Source organism: Mastigoproctus giganteus, chromosome 5, assembly GCF_048544385.1.
Source record: "Mastigoproctus giganteus isolate SK-2022 chromosome 5, ASM4854438v1, whole genome shotgun sequence".
Classification (NCBI taxonomy): Eukaryota; Metazoa; Arthropoda; class Arachnida; order Uropygi; family Thelyphonidae; genus Mastigoproctus; species Mastigoproctus giganteus.
The window spans coordinates 229,547,029-229,570,777 of record NC_143579.1 but is presented as its reverse complement, the minus strand read 5'-3'; the positions used below and the strand labels follow the sequence as shown (position 1 = coordinate 229,570,777).

The following is a 23,749-nucleotide window of genomic DNA, read 5'->3' as shown; positions in this document are numbered from 1 at the left end:
CTTCTGACACTTCATGGAGTCCATAGCCTTATGATTTGAAGCTTAAGTACCTAATAAACTGGCGAATCAGTACCTAATCCCGAATTGCGACTTCAAGGAAAGTAATAAACTTGGAAAATGCTATAAAATTACTCATCTGTAAAAGAATGGGAATTAAATATTGGCGTAATTTCAGAATTAAACTTCCCAGTTTTCGATTCCCATACACAATTTTATGTCCTTGTTTGTCCTGTAGCAGTCTAGCAGGCAATGACGAAACTTGGCACCAATGTCTCCAGAAGGAGTTATCACGATTTGGTGCTTATCAGTAGGAACACGACTTACACAATACAATTCCCAAGATACTGTGTTTGTTGTCACTCTGTAAGTGAAGACCGAGGCAGGAGGTAAGTTTTCATGAAAACATAAAGTAAAGGGAGGTACCGAAGGATTTAAAATTATGTGGAATATCGGAAAAGATCCACTGTTTTATTTTTCTAAATTGGTGGGAAAAAATAGTATAGATTTAATTCATAAATTAAAGTTTTTAAAATGTCAATGTTTAATTTTAAAAAGATGGAAAAGAACTGTAGAGAGAAGGAGCAATGAAGATCATCAATAAATAGAGTCTGCCGATTGCTCCTACTTGTGGTCGGTTTATTGGAAAGTTTGCCTTTAACTGCTTTAGTATTTTAGTTCAACTCGTGTACATTAATATTCTATATGTCAGATAAAAAACCCTTTCGGAGATTGAGGGAGCGTCTTGAAGATTCAGGATCATTCAAGAAGTATTTTTCAGATGATGGTAGATCGATCACCAGAACTGCCAAGCAAGAATGAGGGTCCTGAATCGAGTGGAAGAAAAGGCTTTATTTGTAACACATTCAAAGATTATAAGCCCTTACTGAAGAGACCTTTCTGTAGTTGGTTCCTACAACAGACTCAATCCATCTGAATTTGATCTGGCTCTGAGTATAGTCTGATCTCTTTCAGAAGCACGAATCACTTCTCCTGCGACACTCGCTGTCCCTACTGAACATGCTATACTGACCCTAATGAAATTCCTCATCCCTATCTCTGGATGGCACCATCGCTTCGTTATATAGAGTTGTTAAGGAGTTTTTTTAGGAGCATCGGTCAACGTTTTTTCAAATAATTTCCGCCTTCCGAGTAACTGGAGACTATTTGGATCAACAATTCCCTGAAAAAGGCAAAAGCCGTGGAGGGCCCATGGACTACTCACTCCAGACTTGGATGCACTCAGTTTTTACCTATGTATGAATATGATACAGATATTTCGCCAAAGTGCAGAACAAAGATTCCAGCGCATCTAAGCTATATCTGGGACTCATCAAGCGATTGATGAAGAGGCATGGTCAGAAGTGTATTCTAGCATAAAGTGACCATTTTGTGGTGAATAATTGCTGAGAAACAAAACAGGCTGTAACTCGAAAAGAAAGCTATATCGAATATAAGTTTATACCAACATTTTTCGTTCTTTTGGGGTCCTGAATCGATCTTCGAGATAATAATTTTCGGGACAAAATCACCATTTAATCCTAATACATCTTTTTCGATATTTCCTTGTTTTTATTTACAATAAATATCTTTCTTTTAATAACTGTTACAATTAATACACTGACAAGAAAAAGCTAAGGAATATATAACTGTCCAGCCATTTGGTGGATTTTAACAGTGCACTAAGTTTTAGATTTCGAAAGGATTTGGAAATGTATCAAAGAAAGGAATCTATAAATCTCTTGGCTAATGTATAAGCAACCCAGTATGTTCTAAGTGGTTTCTTCTTTTTCAGGATGGAGCTACAAGGAAAAGTTTCTATTGTGACTGGAGCAGCCCAGGGCATAGGAAAGGCCATAAGCGAGGCCCTTGCAGAGCAGGGATGTAAGGTGAGTTTTCGAAATTGGTAAAGTCTAAACAATCTTTATTAAAATGTCAGAATTCTGCTCATTAATCTACCAAACATGCTATAATTCAATTCGGTGGAGCCTGCAGATCACTAATGTGCTCAATGCAGATTTTATTAACACTAAGAAAACAAAGGTAGTCATCGATGTGTTGAAAGCAACCATCTCTAAAATATATACGAGTGTAAGACGAAAGGAGATTGCAGCTCTCAAAGGGGCTGTATCTGAACGATGCTAGTAACATTTCCAAGGTTCCCAATAGGTAACTTGGCTTCCTAATTCTCCAGATCTGAATTCAGTTGAGAATGTCTTAGATATGTTAGAATGGAAAGTTCTCAATACAGCAGCTGACAAATATCTTGATGGAAGAGTAGTGAAATCTGAAGTTACAGGTCGTCCTACCAGATATTAAAATAAAGGGTTCTATTTTTTTTCTATTTAGGTATGTATAGCAGATATCAATGAGGAGAAAGGTCAATCCACAAGTTCGGAGATCAATAAGAAACATGGAAAAGGAACTGCAATGTTTGTTAAGTGCGACGTGACCTCAGAAGGGGAATTCGAAGGTAAATCATGTTAGTCTTAAACACTGACTTATCCTTACCCTTAACTTACCTTTAAGATACCATCTTAAAAAAGAAATTCGGCACAAAAAGAGACCTTATTACCTGATGATATCTGTAAGAATTCAAGAAGGCAAGTGGAAACAAATGATTTGTTATTGAACTCATTTTCTAAAATATAATCACTAAACAGCAGCCAAAGAACCACACAAGAAATTCCATAACTCATTCACAATATTTTTGTTTCAAGGTCTATTCCGGGAAGTAATCTCCAAGATGGGGAAAGTGGACATTGTCATCAATAACGCAGGAATATTTTCAGAGGAGAACTGGGAACTGATGATACAGGTTAACCTGGTGAGTATTATTCCATCTACACAAAAAATGAATTATGTTATTCAAACTAATCTTTAACATACAATTTGTTATTGTTTCCAGGCTGGTGTTGCTCGTGGGAACCATCTAGGTCTCCGATTCATGGGAAAAGACAAGGGCGGTAATGGTGGAACTATAATAAACACCGCATCCATAGTAGGTAATAGAATCATCAGTTAGACCTATTTTTGTAGAATGATCAATTGCAGGACATCGACTCGTTAAAAATATTACAAAGCTTTTGAAATTGGTGCCACCAGATAGTTAAACGTAAGGTATCCAAAGGTAAGTTTCCAGATGGTATGGTCACAAGTTCCTTGGTATTAGATAAACATTGTAAGCTTTCCTGCGGCCTTTATAGTTGGCCCGGACATGGGAAGACTTACAACTCGGCCTTTAACGCAGCCAGGCCTTTCTGTTTGGGTGATCTGGACGTGCACGTACTCGACGATCCAATACATCCTAAAGATGCTCGAAGGGTTCAGATCAATACTCTGGGCTGGCCAATCCAACTTTTCCACACCCGTGTCCTGAAACCAATCTGTTACGACCCGAGCAGTATGGCATGGCGAGTTGTCTTTCTGATACAGATATGGGCCTTCCCCGAAGTATTGCCATAATGTTGGAAGGGCATAATTATCCAGGTTGTCCTGGTATTGCACATCATTCATAGTTTTGTCGATAACGACTAATGGGCCCAAGCCAAACCATGAAAGGAGCCCCATACAATGACAATGCCTCCACCAAACTTCATTGTTGGGCGGATACGATCAGGAAGGAACTGTTCCCCTGGAATTCGCCCCACCCAGGAACGGCTATCACACTGGTAGAGTGCGAACCTCGACTCTTCTGTCCATAGGAATGTTTTCAACTGCTCTACAGTTCAGGATTCGCGCTCCTTACACCATGTTAATCGGCGTCTAGCATTTGTTGAGGTGATCAATGGCTTGTGAACAGCTGCACGACCAGTGTAACCTGTATCGTGGAGTGTCCTTCGTGTTGTACTAGTATGACATTAGTCCCAATACTCTCACAGAGGGTTTGTTTGACTTGGGACAATCCCAAATTAAGATTTGCGCGTACAGTTCTTCGCAGAATTCTCTTGATTATCTTCCATAATTAATACTTATGCTAAAAGTACAGTAAATCTAGTTAGAATAACGTATTATGATATTGCAATTAAAGTTAGATATTATGTTTGAAAAATGAATAAACGTTTAAAAAGTAAAATATTTATTTTCAGGCTTAATGCCGTTTCCTCTTGGTCCACTTTACTGTGCCACTAAGTACGGAGTGATTGGACTCACCAAATGTTTTGGGGTAAGTGTTTCAAACATAATTACTGATGTCAAGTTGGAGTCATCGAAGTATTTTCAATGAACAGACACTTAACCCACACGTTAGTAACAAAATTTTAGTTTTTATTGAAAATCAGAAACAAAATCATTTTATGATTCTATGGAGCTTGAAGAAGGGTTCAATGGAGGACCCCCACCTCCTGAAAATTAGAACCCTTTATTGAATGTCTATCAGGACCACCTTTTAACCAAAATTTTGTTACCAACCCGTCGATTAAGTATTTCCTCACTCAAAGTAAATGTTTTTCTTCAACAAATGCGTGAATGGTTCAATGGTTCCACGAAAAAATAGAAATATTGGAGAAAGAACCAACATATTTCACTGTATTGTCTTTATTATTATCAGTTACTGTCTTATCAATATGTAGTAAAATAAAAACAAAGCCAAAAATTCATCCGACTACTTTGACTCTCTTTGCAGAACGATTTTCATTTTTCCAAATCTGGAGTTAAAGTTTGTGCTCTTTGTCCCGCGTTGGTAGAGACCGACATGTACTTTAGTGCAGTAAAGGATCAGAAAAAAAAAAAGATTATTGAAGATTTATTAGAGGAATTCTCTCTTTTACGGTAAGCATTCAACTCATTCCACTGCCTTCTTCTTAATCTGCAAATTGCATTTGAAATGATCTTTTATGGACAGTAAAATATCCTTTTATTCCTCTTCCTCAACTTTTGATCACTAGTGCGTGTAGAATTATATTTTCAATAAGTCTATCCTCTGTTATTCCTTCCAGTCCGTCTGATGTTGCCCAAGGTGTGCTGAAGCTCCTGGAAGACGGCAAAAATGGAGCATGCGTGCAAGTTGACAAAAGGGGTCCTATATATGTCTGAAAATCGGGTACTCCAGGAATCCACAGATTGAAATATCATTGAAATAAACTGATTTTCTCAATAAATGTACCTGTATTAAACCATCCCAATAAAAGAATGAAGATTATCTTTCTTCAATTATCTAGTTATTACTACTGATAAAGGATAATTTTCTTTTCTTATCGATACCTTTTGAACAGAGTTTAGCAGATAATAATCTTATATTGTCATAGCAATAATGGACCCTTAGTGTTCTTATCATGTTCTTATGTGATAAGAGCAGATATGATTCTTACAATAAGTGAAGTGAGACATACGGGAGACTTTTAAATCATCTGTAGAGTGCTTCAAAAATGTTCCAAGCAAACCATAGATTGTAGAAAAGTAATCAGAAAATAGATATCCCCCCCCCGAGGATTTAACACAGAACCTTGCACTAATCGTTATCTCTGAGTCATCCAGAGTTCATAGTTCATAGACGCCATTATTTGTTAAGCGATTTTCTTGCTTTTCCTTAAACAAAATTAGCTTTCTTGTACAAAAACCAATCTCCGGAAATAGAAGAAAGATCCATCTTAGAAACCAGAACTTCCATTCACTGGGAAGATCATCGCCACCAGTTTTTTGGGACATGGAAGTAATTCTTTTTGATATCCTACGTGCCATGTAAGGATACAATCACTGAAGGAATATAATCTGTTCCATTATGGCCTCCTTTCGGAAGGGACCATGAAGGAACAAAAATAAAGGAAATCGAAGACAACTCTCCTTAGCAAAGGACCTATAAATTCCAGAAATATTCCAGAAATTAAACCACCTACCATGGAGGCCAGACCTGCTCCCAGTGATTATTTCCTCTACAGAAATCTGAAGAAACGAAACACTTGCTTGGGCATGGCTTTTCAAGTGTTGACCACCTCGAGAAAGCTGAGAATAACTTTTGTAAATGACTTTTTCAGAGAATATACAAAGATTTTTTTTAGGCTGCTGTTGTACTAGGATTTTAGGACCATCACCGACTAAGGTCATATTGCTCCGTGTAAATTGCGTGTGCTCTGAGGTAAAAAGGCCCCTTAAAATTCCTCACGTCATCGTCGGGTGTCGAACTCAGGTCTTTTCCACCCGGTGTGGGGAGGACGGCGATTCTATCAACTGTGCTACCATGATGGCACACTTCAAAGTTGCTTTTAAATTTGACTGGGAAGATTGAAGATTTAGATTACAGTTGGCAATTCATTCTTAAAAATTCAGATCAGAAAGGAAATTAACTTAAAAAAAATCATTTAGAAATATTTAGCATATTAAATAAATTTTAGAAAGTATTATAAACACTACTTTTAATATTTCATCACGCGATGAATAATTATCTTGATATAACTATCGCAATTTCTCCAACAACTTTAAAGAAGGCTGTATACGCAGGAAAATCCTGGAGGTGTCTCAAGGAACAGACATGGATTCAGAAAACAATTAATGATGATTATTCTCTCCGATGATGTTTCCAATTTAAAGATGTTCTGTGCTGAATAAGTCCACTGATATCCAAAGATGTTCTGTGCGGAATTAGTCCAAGGATTATCGGTGGTGGTGGTGGTGGTGTCCTGTCATCAATATCATGACAGGACATCGTACGTATGAAGTTGCTAGAGGCCACGGGTGATTCCAATCGGGCTGTGTTAAGAAGGCTCAATTCAAGTAGTGGAGTCTAACTGGAAAATGGACTAAACCACTGGCAAGGAAGCCAGTGTTTGTATCCCATTAATCTCAAATCACCGCAGAGCTCATCGAAACTGGTGCTATGAACATATGATTGGCGCCCAGACAAATGGGGTACAGTTCTGTTCTCTGATGAGACAACAAAGAATGCGGTATCATCCCTCCAACATCAGAGAAAAGGACACTTACTGTAGAGGCGGTGCTCTTGTGTGGGGCGGAATAATGACCAAGACCACACCCCATCATGTTTTTGATGGAGGTATCGAGAACCCTAGGTGCGACTTTTTAGGGGTGCAGTTGGCTCATATTTTCTTTTCATACACGACAACTCTTGAACATAGAGCTCAAATGGTGGTGGAATATCTTTAAACTGAAGATATTCAACGACTGCCGTGGCCAGCACGATCAACAAACTTAAATCCGATCGAATACGTGTGGGAAGCACCTTGGCCGTCGCATTGCATACCGACAGCCAACTCCTCGGTCACTTGGTGAACTAAGATCTGTGCTGGTGGAAGAATGGGATTTCTTGCCACAGAATCTTATAAACACCCTTATATCGCGCATGGTTCACCAGCTGTTAGGCCTGTTTAGCCGCTGGAGGGGATCATACGCTGTACTGATGTGATATGACCATGTTTTCGAGCATCTTTTTTAGCATTAGCATTTCAATAGTAGCATTGCTGTTAGCATTAGCATTAGCATTAGCATTAGTAGAGGCATTTGATGCAAGAAAGCAAGCTTATGCAGCATCAGCCAAAAAAAAAAAAAAAAAAACCACTTCCACTTCACCCCTCTGTTCGTTCAAAATACCTGTCCAGCTGAGCCTTAAACTTATTTAGGCTATCAACCTCCACTACAAGGGATGGAAGTCTGTTCCACCAACCAACCACCCGCTGGCCAAAGGCAAATTTCGGAACGTCTACAGTACTCTAGGTGTGGCCTAACCATTGCCTTATACAATGGAATAATCACCTCCTTATCCCTGCTGGAAAAATTCCTGTATATCATTGACAATACTCCATGAGCTACTCTTGCAGCCCGTCTGCACTGCTCAGAGAACTTCATATCTGCCTGCACAATCACCCCCAAGTCCCTTTCATTCTCTACCACTGTCAGTGTAGTACCACAGAGGTGATACGTTGCTCTGGGGTTGCTGTTTCCCATGTGTAGTACTTTACATTTGTCAATGTTAAACTTCATTTGCCACCTCTCAGCCCATCTGCTCAACCTTTCCAGATCCTGTTGCAGCACCATAGTCTCAGTAGTGTCCTTGACAACCCTGCCAACCTTTGTATCATCTGCAAACTTGGACATTAAGCTTGATATACCATCATCAATATCATTCATAAACACCGAAAACAATAATGGACCCAACACTGAGCCCTGAGGGACTCCACTAATAACATTAGTCCACGATGAGCAGTGTCCATTGATTATCACTCTCTGTCTTCTCCCCCGCAACCACCCCTTTATCCATAGCAGCAATTTGCCTCCAATGCCACACTGCTCCAATTTGTGTAGCAGTCTTCCATGTGCAACAGTATCAAAAGCCTTTCTAAGATCCAAGTATATAATATCAAAGTTATTCCCTGCATCCAGTTCTTTTGTGACTGCATCATAGTATCCAATCAAATTGGTCAGGCAAGACTTCCCCTTAACAAAACCATGCTGTGTCTGAGCTATAACTGAAGTCTTGTCTAAATGATCCTGCAGTGCTTCTTTAACCAGTGCCTCCATTAATTTTCCTGGAACAGAAGTTAAACTCACAGGTCTATAATTACTTGTGTCAGCCTTTGATCCTCCTTTGTGAATTGGGGTCACATTTGCACATTTCCAGTCTATGGGTACCTCCCCTGAGTCCAAGGAAGCTCTCATAATTATGGCTAAGGGTTTGCTTACTTCCTTTGCTGCGTCCTTTAATATAACTGGATAGTTCCATCCACCCCAGGTGCATTTCTTGTGTTTATCTTCAACAATTTCTCCTCCACTTTATTCTCAGTTATTACAAGATTCTCTAGCTTACTTCCAGAGTTGAATACACCTCTGGCATTCCCCTCGCTGAATAACTCCTCATGTGTGAATGTCGATGCAAAATATTCATTTAGTTTGTTAGCTACCTGAGCAGGGTCATCAACAGTTGACCCATCAATATCAAGTGGACCAATCTGATTCATCCCCTTCCTTCTAGAGTTTACATAAGTAAAGAACTCTTTGCTGTTTTTCTTTGCATCCCTTGCCAAGGATTTCTCGTAATCTGCCTTCGCCTGCCTAACCTCCTTTGTAACTTGGTTGCATATCAACTTGTATCTATCATAGGCTTCCACGTCACCCATTAATTTGTATGTATCCCATGCATTTTTCTTCTCTGCCATATGTCTCATTAGTTCATCTGACAACCATTTAGGCCTGAACCTTGAACAATATTTCTTGGTTGGTATGTAAAGCCTGGTAGCTTCTAAGATTAGTTCCTTGAATGCTTCCCATTTTGAATTTGCTGTTGGTAACATCATCAGTTGGTCCCACTGTATAGAATTTAAATACTGTCTCAGTCCATCGTAGTCGCCTTTACGGAAGCAATAACCCTTCCCTTTACCCCTAATGGTAGTTACCTCTTTGAGTAAATCCCACTTCAGCACACTGTGATCACTGCCACCTAGTGGTTCATTTATCTGCAGATTCTTAATGCATGAAGAATCACTGCTGATAATCAAATCAAGAATATTACTCCCTCTAGTTGCCTCCCGAACATGCTGATGTAGAAAACAATCATCCAATAAATCCACAAAAGCCCTGCTAGTGTGTGAGTAACCAGCCCCCAAATTCCAGTCAATATCTGGGAAATTAAAATCCCCCATTATAAGACTCTCTGCTTTACTGGCCCACTCTATTTCCCTGTACAGTTCCTTATTATACTCATCAGAGTCATTAGGCCTATAGCACACTCCTACTCTCAATTTTGATCTCCCAATGCTTATGTCACACCAAACTGACTCAACACTGCACTGTCCAGCGATGTCGACTGGCTTCACTTCCTTGGATTTTATGTGTTTCTTAACTAATAGCATAACCCCTCCCCCTTTCCTGTCCTGTCTATCCTTTCTGTAGACGTTGTACTCCCCAAATTGCAGTTCTGCATCCCTTATATCTGTGTGACACCACGTCTCTGATATCCCCACAATATCTGCCTTCGATGTTTTGAGCAATACCTCAAATTCATCAAATTTATTTACTAAACTCCTAGCATTGGTGTACACGCAAGTATACCTGCACCTGTTTCTATTCTTAGCTACCCTAACACATGTGTTTACTTGTACCGCAATGGCTCCCAGCAGTCTCTGAAACTTTCTTATAGACCCTGTAAGTCTTTAGCGTACACCGTTTAAATGTTAGGTCACTTGTGCTTTTCGTTCCATAATAGTTCCTTCTATTCTTCAATTAAAGATTCTATTCTATTTTCAAGTTTCCGGGAGAAAAAACCATGTTCCTCGAAGACGGTGATTAGTCCCAAGAGTGCTACCCACGAGAGCACAAAGTCCGTTAAAGGGAAATATCACTCTATCAGAATTCAGCAACTTATCGACATAAATAATGTTATCTGAATACAATAGAAAGCTGGTTGATATACATCCGTTGTTACTCTGTAGGTGGACACCAAGGGTGGAAGGTAAGTGCGATTTTTGCATATCTTCTGATCATACTTGGTACACAAATTCCACCAAAGTAGGACATAATGTCATCATCATCATGTATTAGAGCACATTGTTCCAGCTGAATGCTATTCACCAACACATTTCTAACTAATGTTTTCTTCACCTTCAGATCAACTCAATATGGAACTGCGAGGGAAAGTTGCCATAGTTACAGGAGGTGCTCAGGGAATAGGAAAAGCCATATGTGAAGCTCTTGCCGACCAGGGATGTAAGGTAGGTTTTCCATCTCGATGTTTTACTGAATTTTCGAAAGTTATGATGAACACTGCGAACATTTAATTGAGTTTTAATCGAGAATCTTGCTGACAAATGTCTGAATATGTTTTGGTAAAAGCTTGCTGGAGTCCTAAGGTGGGCACAACAACTCTGGAAACAGAGGAGAAGTGTTCAGCAACCTCTCCTCCCATTTCCAACGGTTCTCTGTTTTTGTCATTATTGACTACGAACTTTCAAAACACATCTTGAAATGAGGGTGGGACCATCACCGAGTTGTGATCTAAGGTACTCAGAAGACACTCAATATTATGTGTACTTTGAAAGGTTGTTGGTTAAAAAAGATGATAATCATCAGTAATAATTAAAATTCTCATTATATTCGTACTGCGTTATGTTTCCAATAAATTCTTTAAGTTTGAATCCTAGAAAGAAAAGTTACTATTTTTAATTTCTTCTTTACAGGTATGCATAGCTGACATAAACGAGGAAAAGGGTCAATCCACAGCCTCCGAGATTGATAGAAAACACGGGGAAGGGACTGCAGTATTCCTCAAGTGCGATGTCACCTCCCAAGATGAATTCGAAGGTAAACCATCTTAGTTTTAAAATTAGATCAAAAAGGTCGGAGACTGATGTAATATTTAGGAAATGATGAAGGTCATTGGCTATTCGGATGGATTCGCGTGTATACAGTGCTTCTTTGACACTGTATAAACTCCCTCGCGGTACATAATCACTGTCCTCTACACCCGGGGTGGTAAAGACCCTGGTTCATATCTCAATGGTGCGAAGGATTGTTATGGATCTTTTTCTCAACTTGATTGAGTTAGTCGGTCTCAGGCGAGGGTAGCATGGTTTTTTCTCCCAGAAACACGGGTTTCTTTTCCAGCGAATAGCAAATCGACCACAGAGCACATGTCCTAAGCTGTTGATGTGCCTAAAACCCCTACAACAACCAACCAATCATCAGTCCTCGAACTTCTACCACACTTTGTATTCTCTAATTGTTTCCACTGCATTAAATGCATGTAACAATTTTCTTATCAAAAAGCCCCCACTGATCTCCATCATTCAGAGCAATTTTAAAGATCTCTATCCTCTTGGAGCACATTCTCTCTCTCACCATAAAGTGCCACTTCAACTACCACAGATCTCCACAAGCTTTTAAGTCTAAGACGAGCGGATTTGATTCTCTGGGTCACCATTTTTGCAATGATTCAAATAAAATCAAACTGCCATTACAACAACTTGTGGAGCATTAGCTGTGTTGGCAGAAATTCCTCAAATTCCCCTCACCCCTTCTTTTCAAAGAAGATAATAAAACTCTCCGTCTATAGCGAAGACTGCTTTCATAAACTAATGACAACTATTGGAGTTATCTATGGTCTTCCCAGTTCTCCATTAATTCACTGACGTCTTTTTGTTTGTAGGTCTGTTCCAGGAAGTGATCACTAAGATGGGAATGGTGAACATTGTCGTTAACAACGCGGGTATATATTCTCCAGAGAAATGGGAGCTCATGATACAGATTAACCTGGTGAGTATTTTTACCATTCCTTTTAATTAATCTATAAATTCAAAATTGTAAAATTGTTTCAGTAAAAAGAATTACAGAATTCAAATTCTTTTCAGGTGGCTGTTATTCGTGGGACTCAGCTGGGTTTCCGATTCATGGGAACAGACCATGGTGGCCATGGTGGAAGTGTAATAAATATAGCGTCCATAGTAGGTAATATACGCAGATCTTCGAAAATTTGGTTTTAAGATCTAGATTAAAACCAGATCTTCCGAAGATAAGGTTTTAATTTTGAATGGTAAATAGATATTTTTGTTGGAGTAAGAGGTCTGTATTCGAGGAGTGTCTAAAGGTTGTTGGATTTTAGCAAGAAAATAATGAGTGACTCTTAAAAACTTAAGAAAAATTTATTTTCAGGATTGATTCCCGCATCTCAATCCCCAGTTTACTGTGCAACTAAGTATGGACTAGTAGGACTTACTGGCAGTTTAGGGGTAAGTACATTATACGTTCCCTATTGTTAATGTAATTTGCGTTAATTAATCCCTGGATAAAACCCCTGATTTTAACCCCTGGATAAAATAAACATAATCGAAAGCATATTCCAGTGGTTGGGTCACTAATATCTCTAAAACTGTAGAGCAACTTTTATTGGAAGGATATCGAGGACAGTTTTATGTTAATGAATCTTACATGGGACTGAACTGTATTTTCAGAAATGTCTTTTCATTTCGAAAAGAGTTTGTTGCAGATCAGTACTGGTGGTCCTTCCAATAAGATAATTATCGAGTTGGAGATCTACGGTGGAAGCATCCTCGTGGTAGCACAGTTGGTAGGATCGCTATCCTCCACACATGGAGTGGAAAAGACCCGAGTTCGAGTCCTGTCACTGACGTGAGGAATTTTTATGGGCCTTTTTCACAACGTGGTAGAGTTCAGGTCTCAGGCGAGGGTACCATGGTTTTTCATCACTGAAACCCGAATTTTTCCTCCAACAAACAGAAAATCGACCTCAGAACACACCCAATTTACAGACAAGACACACGGAGCAATGTGGCCTTAGTCGCTGATGCTCCTAAAACCCCACAACAACAATTTGTACTCTCTCTCTCTCTCTTTCTTACTTATACTAACTTATGCAAACATCTTTTAAATTTCTTCTCTTTGCAGAACGACTTATTTTTCTCCAGATCAGGGGTCTCTGTCTGTGCTGTTTGTCCAACGGCTGTACAGACTGACATGTACTTCAACAGCATAAAGGATTGCGAGAGTGAGGCTGTAGAAGCTTGGCAAAAGAAATACTCAATTATTCGGTAAGTGTTCCTCTGTTTATTAATGTTGAGTTTGTGACCCGCGTGGGGAATCCAACATCTGAAAATTGATCGCAGTTTTATCTACACTAAATCCATCATATCTAGGATTATATTTATTGGAGTATTCCTCCTTTTGATTCGTGGTCAAAATAAAAGGTTTTAGTGTTGATAAAATAATTATTTTCTGACGTTCGGAAAGAGTAAATGTCGCAAAGTGCCAAGTCTGCACTAAAAGGAGGATGCGGTACATATTTCACATCGATTGGATCCCAGAACGCCTTGACAACTGCAGCAATATAAGGGAAACGTCCTCTTTTCTGCTGGAGCTACTATGCAGATCAGGACTTTACAATTCACAATCACACAGACATTTAGTTTGCGCTTAATGAATTTTCAATAGATATTTCGATGGGCACTGCTGTTATGAACTGGCATCCGCAATTAGACCTCTTTGTTCCAAACTAGTCTGAACCCGTACCTAAATCAGTCAACGTCCACTCGCTGTACAACTCCAAACTCATCAAACTAGCTTTATTTCTCCTTTCTATCTCCTACTTCTGTTCATTGGAACAACTTTCCTCCTGTATTTTCAGAAAATTACTTAAGCTTGAAATTATTAAAGATGACTTTAATTCAGAGGCACAATTTTGCATAATTTATCCTCAAATCTGTCTTATGTTTTTCTTTCCAGACCCTCTGATGTTGCTCAAGGTGTGCTGAAGATTATGAAGGATGGAAGGAATGGTGCAATTCTGAAAGTAGATAACTGTGGTCCACAATACATTTGAAAATCTTGTTCATGTTGTGCTCGACATGAAATGATCAAATAAAGATTACACCAATTTCTTGTTTTTTGAAACAAATATTAAATTATTTTAAATTTTTCGACGGACAGTTGTTGAAACACAATTGTTGGAAAAATGTAATTTTCCAAAGGTTCAAAATGATGAAAAGCCAACAAGAAAGTTCGGATAGGTATAAGGGACATTTACAGAGGTTGTATAAAGAATTACCAAAAAGCTCACATTACAGAAGTCCATACAAGATGTTCTAAAACATGGTCACATGACATCAGCACGGCGTATGGTCCCCTCCAACAGCTAAACAGGCCTGACAGCGGTGAACCGTGCTCCATATAAGGGTGTCTATAAGATTCTTTGGCAACAAATCCCATTTTTCCACCAGCGCAGACCCAAACTCACCAAGTAACCAAGGAGTTGGCTGTCAGCATGCTGGCCACGGCAGTCGTTGGATACCTACAGTTTCAACATATTCCCCCACCAGTTGAACTCTATGTGCAGTGGCGTTGTTGTGCATGAAAAGAAAACTTGGGTCAACCGCACCTCTAAAGAATCGCACACAGGTATCGAAGTCTGTTCATGATGTGGCCTCAAGATGTGGCTTCAAGGCACATATTCGTGACATTAATTTCGATGAGCTCTGAGGTGGTTTGGGGTTAATGGGATTCAAAGTATTCAAAATATGATTGTAGGAATTGTGGTAACCAGGGTTTCCCCTATACGCCGTTGGTGCTTCTGTAAGGGCATAGCACCAAGACCGGCAAGTGTGTGTTATATGTTGATGTGTGTTAGAGTATGCGTGTGTTCTGGTGAGTGTTGTGTGCCGGCGCCCAGCATTTCGCAGCCAGGCTCTAGAACCCAAAAACTCTTAGTGAGGTGTCCAGACAAGCTGGACACTTCACTAAGGATACTAGTGGACAATTTACACTGTAACAAAATTAAATTCAACATTATTTGCAATTATTTCCATTAGGTGCAAGTTAGCAACATAGAACAAACAATATCTAAAGATTAACATCTCGGGTATCTAGTCTTGTAACATGTCTTGTAACACCCTGAACCATCCTTGTATAAATCACCACTTAATATTCAACTACTAGCGTAACTTAACTTACGCTAGAAGACGGAGGCGTCATTAACAATACGCCTCCGTCTTCTAAACACAGTATCTGCAAATTCAGCAAAGTATAACAAGTTCTCTTTATTCTCAATCAACTTTGGAAAATCATCAACACTTTGAACATTTTTGACAACTTGCAATCGATTCCTTGTCTAGATAATTGCTACAATGTAGGATTTGAAGTTCCACCGTGTCTACAGCACCATATGGGCAGAGTGAGGTAGCTGACAATCCAAGAGCATGCAACTTGGAGTTAATACTTCCATGTCCTGTAATGAGAAAAGTAGTATTTAGTCCTGGGCAGAACCATTTTAGTTGTTTTGAATACTCAAAAACTCTTGGAATGAAACTGAAAGTAACTCTACCAAAGAGTTTAGTGTCCTACTCTGTTTGTCGATCTCTAAGAAAGGGGTTAATGGGATACAAACCACTGGATTCCTTGGGTAGAGTCCACTTGAATTGAGCCTTCTTAACGCAGTCCGGTTGGAAATGTTTTCACCTGTGGCCTCAGCAACCTCAAGAGACAGTTAGGGAGAGGATATCATACGATTTCGTCTTGCCAGATAGCGGTCTGTTCTGGTTGACGTAGCCCTTGGGCTATCTTGGCCAGTTCTTCTTGTAATGGTTCCTTTCTTCTCAAACTGCTTCCATACTGCTGTGACGACATTGCGTGACACATTAAGCCAACGTGCCTCATCCGCCTGCGGCTGCCCGTCTTCAAGTCGTCCAACGGTCCATCATCTCAAACAATCATCTAAACGACAATGACCTGCCATCCTGAATACTGGAGATGTGGCTATCCCACTGAGCAAGCCAAAAAAACGCGAATGAAGTGATGTGGTCACTGTTGTTGTTTGTTTGGGGGCTTTGCGGCGCAAGGGCAACATGGCCATAATGCGCCTGATGTGGTCGCAACCTATGTTTTTATAGGCATGAATAATTTGCATAATGTGCGGCTCAGTAAGGTGGTAGATCGATTTCTATTGGATACTCGAAATTTGCATACCAGGATGCCTATTATATCAAATATTTGCCTTGGATGACACTGTTCACAATAAAATATTCACGAAAAACATTTTGTTCTGTTAATTTTGTCGAGCACTGTATTAAGACAGCTTGGTAGAACAACTGACCTTAGATGCCTTGGAGTAAATATTAAACAAGAACGATGCTAAAGATACTAACTCCCCTTCGCACACATACAAACGAACAAAGAAAACTTCAAAATTTCTGATAGCTTCTAAGGTACACATGGGAATGAAGTTAAGATAACTTTTTTAAACGTATATATACGTTTTATCACGTGGAAGTTGCGTTACATGAAGCAAAAACCCCTCACAACCACCACCACCAAACAGAAAAACGAATTGGTATTTACAGTTCTTGTCACTGAAATTGCTCCATGTTAAAAGAATGGACGAGTTTACTGGAAAATTTGGTTTCGCGCTGTGGAGATTAAGGTGTCAACTGAGGGACTTCGAAAGGGGTCAGATCGTTGGGTTGTCAAAATCTGGATCAAAATGCAGATCGAAAGTGATGACGTTCTGCAACGTCATCACTTTCGATCTGCATTCTCGCCATTTGTTTCTTATACCATTCCATCATGATCAGCATCTTCAGTGATGCGTAGAAACAGAGCTGCGAGGGGATAAGAATGGTATTGTATTGTCTTTAGTGATGATTCACGTTTCATGTGCCTTATTGGAGACACAGCGAAGATAAACACGATGCAATCTGCATCGGGGAGTGCCATGCTGTACTAATATCTGGGAAGTCATCTGTGACAATAGCCGTCCACTTCTGTTCACTGTCTATGACATGTTGACGATAAGATATGTGGAAACTATCGCTTCTGGCTCGAAATAATTCCTTTACATTGGCAACGAGCCAACCTACGCTGGAAGTACTTTGACTTCAAGGTCTGCTGATAATGTGACTGTCTTGTGATGTCGATATTAGAGGGATTTATTGGCAGAAATAACGTTATCTGAACGCATTCGAACCACTTCTTTTATACATTCCGTTGTCCCTCTGTACGAAGACACCGAGGTCAAAGGTAAGTGTGGTTTTCTGCGTTTTCAGTTCATTCGGATGTGGAGCATCTGCTACAGTTCTATGTGATGTTCTAACTTTCAGATCGACACAACATGGATCTTCGGGGAAAGGTTGCTATAGTGACAGGAGGTGCTCGTGGAATCGGGAAAGCTATATGCGAAGGAATTGCTGAACAAGGATGCAAGGTGGGTTTTTACATGATGCGTAGTATGAAGGAATTTGGGAAGCTGTAATGAACTAATTGAACTACGTTTTCCTGCTGTTTTCCATTTTTTAATTTCGTTCCATGTATTTCCTTTGTGATTACAGTTTACTTTAGAAATTTTGAAACTTTTGAAGTGTTTGTCTAAAGTAGGATGTACTTTGGAACTATTTTTCTAAAGTACGATGTTCATTAGAATTATTTAAACTTTAGAACTATTTTTCTAAAATGGAATCTATTTTAGAAGAATTTTTTGAAAGTGCAATGTTCTTTAGAGCCATTTTTTTCCATAGTTCAAAAGATATTCTTTAGAACTATTGAAACCTTTTATTTTAAGCTATTTTTTTAAACTATTTTTCTAACGAATTCTTTAGAGCTATGTAAACTTTCGAGAATTTTGGGATCTATTTTAGAACAATTTTTTTAAAAGTGCGATGTTCTTTAGAACATTTTTTATAAAGGTCGATGTCTTTAGAATCATTTTTCTAAAGTTCGATGTCTTAAGAACCATTTTTATAAAGTACGATGTTCTTCAGAACTATTTTGCTAAAGTGCGATGTTATTTAGAATGATTTTTGAAAAGTAAGATATTATTTAGAACTATTGAAACCTTTTTTGAAAACTATTTTTCTAAAGTATGACGTACTTTGGAATTGTGAAGACTTTAGAACTGCTTTAGAACTCTTTTTTTATAAAGTACGATATTTTTGAGACTTTAGAACTGTTTCAGAACTATTTTTATAAAGTACAATGTTTTTCAGAGCTATTTTTATAAAGTACAATGTTTTTCAGAGCTATTTTTATAAAGTGGAACTATTTTTTTGGAAGCGCAATGTTCTTTAGAACCATTTCTGTAAAGTTCGATGTCTTTAGAACCTTTTTTATAAAGTATGATGTTCTTTAGAACTATTTTGCTAAAGTGCAATTTTCTTTAGGACTATTTTGCTAAAGTGCGATGTGATTTTTCGAAAGTAGGGTATTTTCTAGAATTACTGAAACCATTTTTGAAAAATATTTTTCTAAATTATGACGTACTTTGGAAGTATTGAGAGATTAGAACTGTTTTTCTAAAGTGCGTTGTTCTTTAGAACCATTTTGTTAAGTTCCATGTCTTTAGGGCAATTTTTGTAAAGTTCGATGTCTTTAGAACCATTTTTATAAAGCACAATCTTCTTTAGAACCACTTTTGTAAAGTTCCATGTCTTTAGAACCATGTTTATAAAGTACAATACAATCTTTGGAACTATTTTGCTAAAGTGCGATGTTATTTAGGACGATATTTCGAAAGTAAGGTATTCTTTAGAACATTGAAACCCTTTTTTGAAAACTATTTTTCTGAAGTATGACATACCTTGAAACTGTTGAAATTTTAGAATTGATTTAGAACTATTTTTATAAAGTACAATTTTATTGAGACTTTAGAACTATTTTTCTAAAGCAAAATGTTCTTTGTAGCTATTTTTCTAAAGTTGGAACTATTTTAGAACTATTTATTTGAAAGTGCGATGTTCTTTAGAACTAATGGAACTAATTTAATTTAATAATGTACGATGTTCTTTAGAACTGTTTTGTTAAAGGGCGATCTTGTTCAGAACAAAATTTCTAAAATAAGATAATCTTTAGAACGATTAACATTTTTTTTCATGAAACTATTTTTATAAAGTATGATGTACTTTAGAACTTTTGAAACTTTAGAACTGTTTTTCTAAACTACGATGTATTTCATAAAAATTGACAGAGTTTCAATTTTCCTCTTATTTATAGGTATGCTTTTGCCATTTCTTTTTCTTTTCCATGATCTTGAATACATTACCATGGGGTTCATAGCCACTTTATTAAAACAATGGTTTTATGGCTCACAACAGAACTACCTTTGACTTCACAACGAGTTGACTTGGTACTGCAGTAATTTAAACAAATAGCATTGGAAATGTTGAATTTCAAATTAATTATTTAATTCCTTTTAAAAGATGGGTTTGAAAATAGTGCAATTCCAATACAACTCCTTTTATTTAAGACAGCTTTCCTTAATTCGAATTGAGACATGGAAAGCGAGTCAAAGATTTCAACTTTTCCCCACGCACAGTCAAAGATTTCTTTACGAAATCTTTGACTGTACATGGACCTTTATTCAGTTGTTAATTGAACACCACCGTTCATAAAATTACATCTTCTCTATTCTCCTGTAACCAGAATGAATCTCGAGTGTTGTTCTTTCAGCTGTGTATAGTGGACTTCAGAAATGAGGAAGGTCAATCGACAGCCTCTGAGATTAATGATAAACACGGGAAAGGAACCGCAATGTTCATCAAGTGCGATGTTTCTTCTAAATCTGAAATGGAAGGTAAATCTCCTTTGTTTTGAAATACTTTCTTCTTAAATAGCTAAAATTGAAGCAACTGAACTTAACAGAACTTAAAAGGTCACAATTCAGAAATCACTGAGTGATTTCTGAATTGTGACCACCCCATCTGTAATGGACTATGCATCATAGCTCGCAATATAAAGGCCAAACAGCAGGTGTGCTGGTCGGATGAGTCTAAATACCTGGTGGAACGTGCCGATGGACTCTTCGAGTGTGGTGCAAGCAACACGAGTCCAGAGATCCATCATGCGTGGTGTCCCGGTAGATCGCGGTGGTTGTTTATTATGGGGAATGTTTTGCTAGCAAGAAAATCCCCATTTGTCCCTTAAAAGCCATGAACTCAATGAGGTATCGAAAGCGTGCTACAGTGATGCTGCGTGTTGAATTTATTACTTTCCAAAGTTGTTGCAAATTGAACCAGCTCCTTAATGCAAGAGATATTCTGAAAGCAAGTTTTTTTGGCCCGAAACAAAGGAAGTTGAGTTCCGTTGCTTTTTGTCAGTTTGAAATTTAAGGCAAACTTCATTTTTTTTTTTTTTATTTATAATTAGCGAATAACAGCATTCATTTAAAGATGTACTTTTATTTGAAGGGCTCTTCCAGGAGGTTATTGCTAAGCTGGGTAAGCTGGACATCGTGATTAATAACGCTGGAATACTTTGTGAAGACGATTGGGAAAAGATGATACAAGTGAATTTGGTGAGTATGTCGGCAAATGAATAAACGTACAAGTATTTTAAAAATATTACTCACACTTTTGAGCTGAAGGGACAACTCAATGTTGCTCTTCTGTTGTATGAATTATTTCTCCTTAAAATTATTTTATTAAAAGCTTTGGACAATTATGGTCTTTAAAGCAAGATAATTTATCATTAAGAAAAATACGTTATTCTTTCCAGGTTGGTGTTATTCACGGGATTCAACTCGGCTTTAAATTCATGGGAAAAGACCAGGGAGGTCATGGTGGAGTCATAATAAATACAGCATCCATGGGAGGTAATTAGACTTAAAACTATATTTATCAGCTGGATATTGAGTAATGGAGATAATATTCAATAATCATAGAACTTTTCATTGAGATATTTATTAATGTGCTGACCCTTTTTTGATATTATTACATCCTATATCCTCTTCAATACAATCCGATCCATGTTTCAATACCAGGAAAGCCGTATTTTGGACTTTCCACCTTTAACACAGCGGTCCACAGAGCTACTAATCGTGGCTGTTGGTCTCTATCGAAGTCAAAGTCGGGATTCATCCGAAATGTTCTATGAGGATTATAATCGGACCTCTGGGCAGACCAATTTGTACGCCCATATTCAAACTAAACCATACAGGCTACGTGGTTCTCACAGGAAACTCGAGTTTTTCATCCAGAAAAACAAGCTTATCGACCAGAGAGCGTACGCAATTTATGGACATAACAAACAGGGGTAGATTGAGGAAATTCTAGGGGCAGACCAATTTGTAAGCTCTATATGAGAGTTTGGTTTTTTTACCTTTAACTTGAACGCAGTTACTTTCATACCCATTCCTTAAAAACAAAGATTCAATTCTAATAAGTTTACGCAAATTTATTTTCAGCCATAATTCCGGAGCCTAGATTTCCAGTCTACTGTTCGACCAAGTTCGCAATAGCTGGACTGACCGCCTGCTATGGGGTAAGAGACTCATTTGTCCACCTTTGTGTTTTCGTCCAGAAGGACATAATTGCAAAATTGAAATACTGACTCCATTTACATCGCTTCAGATAAAGTGTGACCGTCTTATTTGTTTCTCTTTTCAGGACGATCTTTATTTCGCAAAATCAGGGGTATCCGTCTGTTCTGTTTGTCCAGGAGCTGTACGGACCGTCTTGTACTATGAAACCATGGAAGACTGGACCAGCGAGGCCATTGAAGAATGGAAAAAGAAATATCCGTCTATTCTGTAAGCATTCAGTTTATTACAGCGTGTGTCTTGATCTTTTTCCTGCTACTGCTTGTTCCCTTTAGAAAAATACCAAATTGGCCTTGAGTCGTATCTAAGAAAGCAGTCAGCTAAAGTCCGCATTCATCTTAATTGATCTCTCAATTTACCTTAATGAAATTATACTCACTGGCTAAAAAATTAGAAACCCTTTGTAATTGGCATCAACAGATAGGTGGTGTCACCAACGCCAAGAGGTTGATAAAACATCACGTGTCTGACCAGTCTCGATTTACAATTTTCTCCACCAATGGTAGGGTGCAAGTGTGGAGCGAACCTCGTGAGGCCGTGCATCCAGACTGTCTTGTATCCACCATTTAAGGGGCTGGAGATAGTATCATGGTATGGAATATGTTTTGTTGGTAAGGGCTTGGTCTGCTTATACCGTTACCTCCAATGAATACCTTTTTGTTGTATCGGGCTAACTTCACCCTGGAGTGCTTCATTTTTACTGGATTGCTATGGATTCTTTCAAGATGACAATGGACTAGTCATTGTCCAAAAATTATATCTGAATGGTTTGAGGCATATGTCTAATATTTCCATCGTCTACCCCGGCTGCCTAATTCTGCAGATCTGAATACAATTAAGAATGTCTTGGATTGTTGTCAATTTGAGGTCGCAGTTCCCTAGCAACCATAGTACAGCAGCTGACAAATATCCTTATTGAAGAATCGTCAAATCGAGAGAGAGAGAGAGAGAGATACTCCCTCAGAAAACTAGTAGAATCCATGGATGACATTTGGCCAGTGAGTGGATTGAACCGTTAAAGTTAATTATCAGGCATCATTGGATTCTTGAGAGATTTCTCTAGATTGAAGAAGTGGCCTGGAGTAGTTTCTCTAGACTGGAGACAATGATGAAGAGTGCAACGGAAGGTAAAACTGGGACTCCGAAGGATACACAACACGATTTTGTTAAGTGAAGATTGTTTCGCAATCTCGAAGGGGGAGCTTTGCATGCAGACGGAGAAATGCATGCCAAATTGTGAAAATAGTGACTCCAATATTCGTACAATCATGTAACAAAAGCAAAACTGTCAACCCAAGCCACTCTTTATTCTCTGGTACTTACCAGTGTCTGGGAGCAAGGCCTAAAAACTCCCCACTATGCTCTATTTTTGTGATTTGTCAAGGGGTCTCAAATTGGATAATTAATCAATGTCACCCCACGCCACCATTGCTGGGGTGTGGAGGTTTTAATCAACCAATCTGGCTGAGGTAGGGTTGAGTCTCCTGAATTATGCTCCTACCAGAGGGTCTAACATAGTAGACCTAATCTAAAATTTAATTACAAACCTACGAGTGACATCACTGACCAGTGCAACATATGTAGTGACGGTAAAGGCAGTGCCTGTCGCTTCTTCAATACGAAGCCCATTCTAGGAAGCTAGGAAGGCAAGATCAGACTCTCAGCAGCAGCATAACGACGTAGTGAAGGCGTGACGAGAATGGTCCAAAGAAGGACAGGCAATCTCCCAATGTACCAGGACGAGAATACCCCAGTCGGTGACAGCCGAGTATCAGCAAGCTCATGAAGCGAAAATCTTAAACCTTAGAGTTTAAGAAGACGCTCGTAATCTGTCATATTTATTGTGTATTTTTTCTATTTTGTATGATTTTATTTCCTTTTCTTTATTCTGTTTTTCCTTGCAGTCCCTCTGATGTTGCCAAGGGTGTGTTGAAGATCTTAAGAGATGGAAGAAATGGAGCACTTCTGAAAGTGCAAGCGAGCGGGCTCGAATATGTGTGA

General features: G+C 38.6%; 3 protein-coding genes across 3 annotated transcripts; all 3 read left to right on the top strand.

The window, feature by feature from the left end:
- Window positions 1–368: 368 nt before the first annotated feature.
- Window positions 369–5,031, top strand: LOC150086232 (15-hydroxyprostaglandin dehydrogenase [NAD(+)]-like). Its single transcript, XM_090374833.1, has 8 exons — window positions 369–386; window positions 1,793–1,886; window positions 2,347–2,470; window positions 2,718–2,824; window positions 2,906–3,002; window positions 4,086–4,162; window positions 4,622–4,767; window positions 4,935–5,031. The coding sequence occupies exons 2-8, from the start codon at window positions 1,794–1,796 to the stop codon at window positions 5,029–5,031; spliced, it is 741 nt and encodes a 246-aa protein (XP_090230959.1). The 5' UTR covers window positions 369–386; window position 1,793.
- A 5,528-nt stretch (window positions 5,032–10,559) lies between these two features.
- Window positions 10,560–14,272, top strand: LOC150086231 (15-hydroxyprostaglandin dehydrogenase [NAD(+)]-like). The gene is made up of 7 exons (XM_090374832.1): window positions 10,560–10,652; window positions 11,118–11,241; window positions 12,086–12,192; window positions 12,288–12,384; window positions 12,589–12,665; window positions 13,342–13,484; window positions 14,176–14,272. The coding sequence occupies exons 1-7, from the start codon at window positions 10,560–10,562 to the stop codon at window positions 14,270–14,272; spliced, it is 738 nt and encodes a 245-aa protein (XP_090230958.1).
- A 3,074-nt stretch (window positions 14,273–17,346) lies between these two features.
- Window positions 17,347–23,749, top strand: LOC150086230 (15-hydroxyprostaglandin dehydrogenase [NAD(+)]-like). Its single transcript, XM_090374831.1, has 8 exons — window positions 17,347–17,460; window positions 17,541–17,644; window positions 19,882–20,005; window positions 20,619–20,725; window positions 20,926–21,022; window positions 21,614–21,690; window positions 21,816–21,958; window positions 23,653–23,749. The coding sequence occupies exons 2-8, from the start codon at window positions 17,552–17,554 to the stop codon at window positions 23,747–23,749; spliced, it is 738 nt and encodes a 245-aa protein (XP_090230957.1). The 5' UTR covers window positions 17,347–17,460; window positions 17,541–17,551.

Excerpts from the sequence above, each read along its gene's own strand:
- LOC150086232 (XM_090374833.1), top strand. The coding sequence starts at position 1,794 with ATGGAGCTACAAGGAAAAGTTTCTATTGTGACTGGAGCAGCCCAGGGC. Across the intron at positions 3,003-4,085 it reads AAACACCGCATCCATAGTAG|GCTTAATGCCGTTTCCTCTT; the intron begins GTAATAGAATCA and ends ATTTATTTTCAG. Across the intron at positions 4,768-4,934 it reads GAGGAATTCTCTCTTTTACG|TCCGTCTGATGTTGCCCAAG; the intron begins GTAAGCATTCAA and ends TATTCCTTCCAG.
- LOC150086231 (XM_090374832.1), top strand. The coding sequence starts at position 10,560 with ATGGAACTGCGAGGGAAAGTTGCCATAGTTACAGGAGGTGCTCAGGGA. Across the intron at positions 10,653-11,117 it reads TTGCCGACCAGGGATGTAAG|GTATGCATAGCTGACATAAA; the intron begins GTAGGTTTTCCA and ends TCTTCTTTACAG. Across the intron at positions 13,485-14,175 it reads AAGAAATACTCAATTATTCG|ACCCTCTGATGTTGCTCAAG; the intron begins GTAAGTGTTCCT and ends TTTTCTTTCCAG.
- LOC150086230 (XM_090374831.1), top strand. The coding sequence starts at position 17,552 with ATGGATCTTCGGGGAAAGGTTGCTATAGTGACAGGAGGTGCTCGTGGA. Across the intron at positions 17,645-19,881 it reads TTGCTGAACAAGGATGCAAG|CTGTGTATAGTGGACTTCAG; the intron begins GTGGGTTTTTAC and ends TTGTTCTTTCAG. Across the intron at positions 21,959-23,652 it reads AAGAAATATCCGTCTATTCT|TCCCTCTGATGTTGCCAAGG; the intron begins GTAAGCATTCAG and ends TTTTCCTTGCAG.